This window comes from Cucurbita moschata, unplaced genomic scaffold (genome assembly GCF_002738365.1).
Source record: "Cucurbita moschata cultivar Rifu unplaced genomic scaffold, Cmos_1.0 Cmo_Scf00020, whole genome shotgun sequence".
Lineage (NCBI taxonomy): Eukaryota > Viridiplantae > Streptophyta > Magnoliopsida > Cucurbitales > Cucurbitaceae > Cucurbita > Cucurbita moschata.
The window spans coordinates 3,552,735-3,559,524 of record NW_019268536.1 but is presented as its reverse complement, the minus strand read 5'-3'; the positions used below and the strand labels follow the sequence as shown (position 1 = coordinate 3,559,524).

Sequence of the window (6,790 nt, the reverse complement as noted above, 5' to 3'; positions counted from 1 at the left end):
CCCCAAAAAAAAAAAAAAAAAAAAAAAGAATAAAGTACATCCAATGAACTTTCTTACCGTAAGTAAATGAATGTTCGTTAAGAATCTAGATAAGGGAGGGTTGTTGACAGCAGGGGGAGGGGGAGGGGGAGTTACAGGCGATGGAAATCTGAAGAGAGGGGAAGCCGTCAACCATGGAGTGAGAAAAAGGGAAAAGGGAGGAGAGAACTTTGGTTGTCAATGTCAAGATTGCTCTTCCTCAATCGTTATACATAGTAAAGCTATATATGGTAAATGACATATAAAATAAATGGTATATATAGTAAACAATTATGTATAGTAAAAAGCTATATTTGGTAAAGCTATATGGTAAACTTAACCATATATATAATTCATAAGCAGTGCTTTGAAGATGTACTTTCTGTATTCTCTCTTAGTGTACATACTTGAAGTCATCAATATAACCTCTGGCTAATATTTCTTGCATTTTCTCTCTCTTGTTTTTTGTATTCATCTAAATCGAAAGTGTGTTGTCGTGCGGTCCTAACAATTGGTATTAGAGTTAGGTGAGCTTCACCACGATCTTGAAGATGGAAAGCTCAAAGATTGGAATGGAGAAGTTTAATGGATCCGATTCAGTTTCTAGAAGATGCAGTTGAAGATTATCTATACCAGAAATATCTTCACGAACCTCTGACAGGGTGAAGCTAAATACCATGATCACGGAGCAATGGAAGCTCAAGGACCGACCGACCCAAAGGTTGATTTGATTGACACTGTCCAAAATCGTGGCGTTCAACATCATAAAGGAGAAGACAATGTCGGATTTGTTGAAGGCACTGTCGAATATGTACGAAAATTTGTCGACTATGAACAAGGTGTATTTGATGCGTAGATTGTTCAATTTACAAATGTTTGGAGGTGGATTTGTCGTGGATCATATAAATGAATTCATAAATCAATTGAGTTCAGTGGAAATTAATTTTGAAGATGAAATTAAAACATTGATTTTGATGTCATCTTTATCGAGTCTTGGGATACTGTTGTTGCTGCAATCAGCAGTTCTCGAGGATCTGAGAAACTGAGGTTCGATGAAATCCAAGATGTAGTTCTCAGCAAAAGTATTCACCAATGAGAAATCGGGGATTCATTTGGTAGTGCTCTCAGTGTTGACCAAAGAGGAAGAAGTAAATCGAAGGACCCAAACAAAAGCCGATCAAAATCAAAGAACCGGGGAAATTTTTCAAACAGCCCAAATGTAACGTGTTAGAATAGTAGAGAAAAATTTCACTTTTAGGTAGATTGTACAAGACTAGGAAGCAGAATCACAAATTGGAAAATAATGATTCTATCAATTCAGCGGAAGACATTGGGGATGCTCTTAACCTCAATATGGGTAGTTTGATTGAATCTTGAATTTTGGATTCATGTGCATCTTTTCATTGGTCTCCAACTAAGAAATTGTTTTAGAATTTCAAATCTGAAAAATTTTGAGAGGGCATATCTTGCCAGTAACAAAATCTTGGAGATTAAAGAAAAGAGAGGGAGATGTATGCATAAGAACTCCCGTAGGAAATCAGTGGACATTAGAGAATGTCATATATATTCCTAGTCTTAAAAAAAATCAGATCTTTATTGGTCAGTTGGATAGCACAGGTTACGCAGCTGAATTGGGGAAGAGTTCGTGGAAGATTGTGAAGGGTGCTATGGTGATAGCACGTGACACAAAATCTAGAACCTTATACACCACTGCAGGGTGTATAAACATGACTGTTATTGCTAAGAGTGCTTCCAATTCAAGTCTATGACACAATAGATTTGGACATATGAGCGTCAAAGGAATGAAGATGCTCACTGCGAAAGGAGTCTTAGAAAGCTTGAGATCTGTTGATATGGGTCTTTGTGAGAGCTGCGTTGTGGGCTAACAGAAACAAGTTAGCTTCACAGAAGCTGTCAAAGAATTGAAGAAAGTGCAGTTGGGAGTTGCCAGAGAATTGAAGAAAGTGCGGTTGGGAATGGTCCATGCAGACGTTGGGGACCATCTCCAATTCTATCACTTGATGGATCAAAGTTCTACGTCACCTTCATCGATGATTTCAACAGGAAGGAATGAATTTATTTCCTGAAACACAAGTCAGATGTGTTTGCCACCTCCAAGAAGTGGAAAGTTGAATTTGAAAATCATATTGGTTTGAAGATCAATTGTCTGAGGTCAGACAATGGGGGAGAGTATGACAAGTCAAAATTCAAATCATTAATTTCCAGTAAGGCAAGACAAACCGAACATTGAATGAGCAGGCAAAGAGTACGAGTATTCATTCTGGATTGTCAAAGACATTTTGAGTCGATGTTGTAAATACATCGGTCTACTTGATTAATAGACAACCATCAATACTCTTGGGGTTCAAGTTGGCAGAAAAACAGAAAAAGTCTGGACAGGAAAACTCAAGTACTCTCACTTAGAAACTTTTGGATGCACAACAAATGTTCATATTGATCCAGAGAAGAGACACAAGTTTGATGCTGAGACTGTGAATTTCTACTTCATAAACAATGGTTTTGAAATGTTCGGGTACAGGTTTTGGGATGACAAGAACAAAAACGTTTGGAGACATGACTTTTGATGAAAATGTTTTGTACAAGGACAGAGAGAAGAAAGGTTATGGAACAACGAAGCAAGTGGGAGTTAATGTGGAAAAATTCATCTAGTGATGTTGTAGCAGATACTCAAGAAACTTCTGAGACTGTTGCTAAGGAACCAAAGGTGGAGCAAGTGACATCTAAGTGAGAAGATCATCCAGAACCAGCAGAGTACCAAATAAGTATTCACCTTCATTACACTATATGTTGCTAACTGATGAAGGGGAACTAGAGTCCTTTGATGAGACCCTACAATTGGAGGATACAACCAAGTGGGAGCAAGTCATAGATGATGAGATGAGTTGGATGTCTAAGCTTCATAATTGTGTTGCTCTTTCATCTACTGAGACTAAGTACGTGGCAATAGTTGAAACTAAAAAGGAGATGATATGGATAACAGACTATCTAAGAATTAGGCAAGAAGCACGTGAGAAGATTCTTTATACAGTTAGTCAGTGTCATACCATTGGTAAAAAACTTAATCTATCATTCAAAGACAAAACACATTAGAAGACGATATCATTTCACTCGCAGGTTAGTGGAAGAAAGTGATATGTGTTTAGAGAAGATAGAGGGTGCAAAGAATCCAACAGCATATTGACCAAATGGGTTGATGTTGGAAAACTGAAGTTGTGCAAATTCTTAATTGGAATGGTGTAGTGAAGATATTGATGATCGTTTGAGAATGAAATTCTTGGTTGACTGGACCAGTCTCCAAGTGTGAGAATTGTTAGGGTATGGAGTTTGTTGCTTATTAATAGTTTACTCAATAGTTATATCGAGTAAAGCTATATAGTGTAAGTGACATATATAGTAAATGGTCTAAACAATAAATAACTATGTATACTAAAAGGGGTAAAGCTATACATGATAGGTAGTTATATACTGTAGATAGCTATATCTAGGTATGTACATATTTGAAGTCATCAATATAAACCTCTAGCCAATATTCATCATTGCATTTTCTCTCTCTTATTGTTTGTATTCATCTGGATCGAAAGTGAGTGTTGTTTTGCCGTCCTAACAGCCAAGTCATCATGTTTTTAACAAGTTAGCTTGTCACGAACTAATCATAAATCGGGTAACTTTCCATTCAGAGTTTATTTGTTAAGAATCAATTTGAGCATAACTCAGTAGACAAATAGAATTAACATCCTAAACATCGATGGTTCGACCCTCAAAATTGTTAAACTCAAAAAAAAAAATTGTTAGCTAAGAGGCCTAATCCTATTTCTCTAACCACAGGGTGCACATTTGGAAAACTCATACCCCTAACATACATATTAATGAAACCGAGTGAACGAAAAGAGTAATTTTCCCTAATAACGAAAAGAATAAAAAAATATGAATGATACTAAAATATCTGGACTTCAAAGATTGATCACTTCAGATTATAAGTAGGCTAGTATGTCCTCAAAGCACAAAATGCATATACCCCAATTTAAGCCGGCACCAAAACTTGAAAAATGCATATCCATAAAGTTTGAAACACAACTATATCATGGCATCAATTCTTTTCCAGCTACATTTTGGGAAGAAACATCCAAAATAACTGAACATTTAGACAGGCAATACTCACAAATTTCCAAAGTAGAAAGACAAAGACAAAGACAAAGACAAAGACATCCTACCTTTCCAGTTGATTGTCCATAGCCAGAATAATCATACCTGCATTAGATACAAAGTAAAGGATCATGGACAAATTCAGCAAGTAGATGCAGTGTTAATAATGCTTCAAGAGATTTGTAGAACAAACAGAATTAAACAGGGGGAAATGCCTTGGCTGCAGCTAGTTTCAACAAACAACCATAAAAAGAAGAAGAACAAGAAAAATTACCCCATAAGATTAACACGAAGCCGAGCGCTCAATTCGACAAAAAGCTCGAACATCTGGCCCAAATCAGCAGCATTCCCATGGGAATAGAGCAGAGTAGCAGAGGGTTTAGGGTGTTTAACATGAACAGCCACAATATTATTCCCTCGACGAGTTCGAAGACGAAGAACATCAACATCGTCACGTCTGGGAATCTCGGGAATGTATAAGCGGCCATCACGGAATTCGTCGGCGATTACAGTGTAAGAGGGGGGATTGGGCGGGAAGAAAGCGAATTTAGCGGCAATAGAAGAAGTGACTCCCCCCATTTTGCTTTTCTTCTCATCAGAGGCCTCGGAATCATAAAGGCGCCCAACAGCCCTACTCCCTCAAAATTCCGATCCAAAACCTAAAACCTAACTCAGATCTTAAGCTTTGGCTCAAAAGAATCATAGAGAGAGAGAGAGAGAGAGAGAGAGGAGTTGGAATTCGCTCTCCACTAATCCAAAAAAAGAGGAACAGTGGAGCCAAGGGAGTTGGAAAGTAAGAGGACAAAAAAAAAAAAGGAAAAAGAAATGGAGGTGGTGGCGCGTGGAAGGTGGAGGCGGCGGAGCGTGGGGATTAAACAAGTCGAAATTGAAATTTTGCAAAGTTGCTTGACGACAAAAGAGAGTGAGATACTATCTAGTACATCGCGTTTCTTTTAAGATTCATGGTATCTCCTTTATCTAAAATGGAATGAGTGTGGGCCCCACTTCTCCTGCATTATTTTCTCTGTGGGCTCTACCTTATATATCTCTTCTTTTTTTTTCCAATTAAATTGAATAAATTTTAATTTCATTTTATAAAATATTCTATAATCGTTTTATAAAACTTCGAGAACTTTTACACACTCACGTCTTTTTATTAAATTTAAGCGTATTAATAATGGTATGGAATAAACCGTTCACGCTACTATTAAGAATAAGAAATAGAAATAAAACTGAGAAGGTGTGTGTTCTCATTGATATTTATAGTCTTTACATAAAATATAAGCAGTAAACTAATACCTAATATAAATTAATTAAATATTAAAAATAAAATAAAATATACTCTAAATCAAATTAGGAAAGAAAGAATATTAAAATATAATATTTAAGATATATTTCATAAATAATATATACTTCAAATATTATATCTCAACCGTTATATTTATATAGTAATTGATTATTAATTTTATTTATATTTAAATAAAATTAAAGATTAAACAAAAAAGAAATAAGGAGAAATTTATGGAAAAAAAATTATCAAATAATATATACAATATATAAAGATATTTTATTGAAACATATTTAAAAATACCATAAAATATCTCAAAATATATTTAACAAATGAGTCAAATATATTTTTTTTATTTAAGGTATAATATACATTAATTAGATTCATATTTAATGTTACAATACAATATTTTTTTTATATATTTAATATATTAATATTATTTATTACCATTTTTCTTCCTTTTATTTAATATATCTAATATATTAAATATAAATAGAAGTATTTTTTAATATATTGAATATGTATTTGACTATTTAAATTAAATATATTTTTTTATTTAATATATTAAATATTAAATTGAGCCCTAGTTAAATTAAATTTATCATTTTAGTATAACTCGAATAGAATCACAATTTAACCATATATTTTTGGGTTGGGTTGAGTTGTTGAGTTATTCTTTTTTTATTAATATTTAAAAAAAATTTATTTATCCATCATATATATTATATTAATAATTAAAATTTCATAAAATTTAAATATCAAACAGACACATCAGTTTCAAACATCAAATATTTTAAATTTTTTTTTTAAAGTAATGTTTATGAAACTCTTTGGATTTGATTTAACGACCTTATTCTAGAACAGGATTTTTAGATTTAAATTATCGAATAATCTCAAAAACGATAAGAATCAACTTAATGAAAAGTTTTTTAACGGATTACTTTCTAATCTCATGATTCGAATCATTCTACAATATAATTTAATCTAAGACTAATGATTATACCATAATGACCTATTTTCAATTAAAAATAAACTTAAAATAACCTATTTTCAATTAAAAAATTATGATTTTGATGTCTATAAATATCATAATGACCCCTCATTAATGATAACTTAAAAGATTTAAGATAATACTCTAAAATTGAAAAATACAATGAAATTTCTTTAAATTTAAGTACAGTTTTGTCATTTACTATGAAGTATTTGTGATATGATCAAGACACCTTATCTCGTATTAAGTTGGGTAGGTAGAGTATGATTAGATTATAACCCTATTTTAGGTTGGTCGGATTCACTCGACAAAAAAAAAAAAAAAAAAAA

General features: G+C 33.2%; 1 protein-coding gene across 1 annotated transcript in view; it reads right to left on the bottom strand.

The window, feature by feature from the left end:
• LOC111457940 (protein ABHD17B-like) overlaps positions 1–5,077 on the bottom strand; it is a 9,938-nt gene extending 4,861 nt beyond the window's left edge. Inside the window, exons 1-2 of the mRNA XM_023100396.1 lie at positions 4,457–5,077; positions 4,251–4,287 (exon numbers count right to left, since the gene is read on the bottom strand). Coding sequence (XP_022956164.1) covers positions 4,251–4,287; positions 4,457–4,761 — 342 coding nt within the window. The 5' untranslated portion in view covers positions 4,762–5,077. The remainder of the gene's footprint in view (positions 1–4,250; positions 4,288–4,456) is intronic.
• Positions 5,078–6,790: the final 1,713 nt, after the last annotated feature.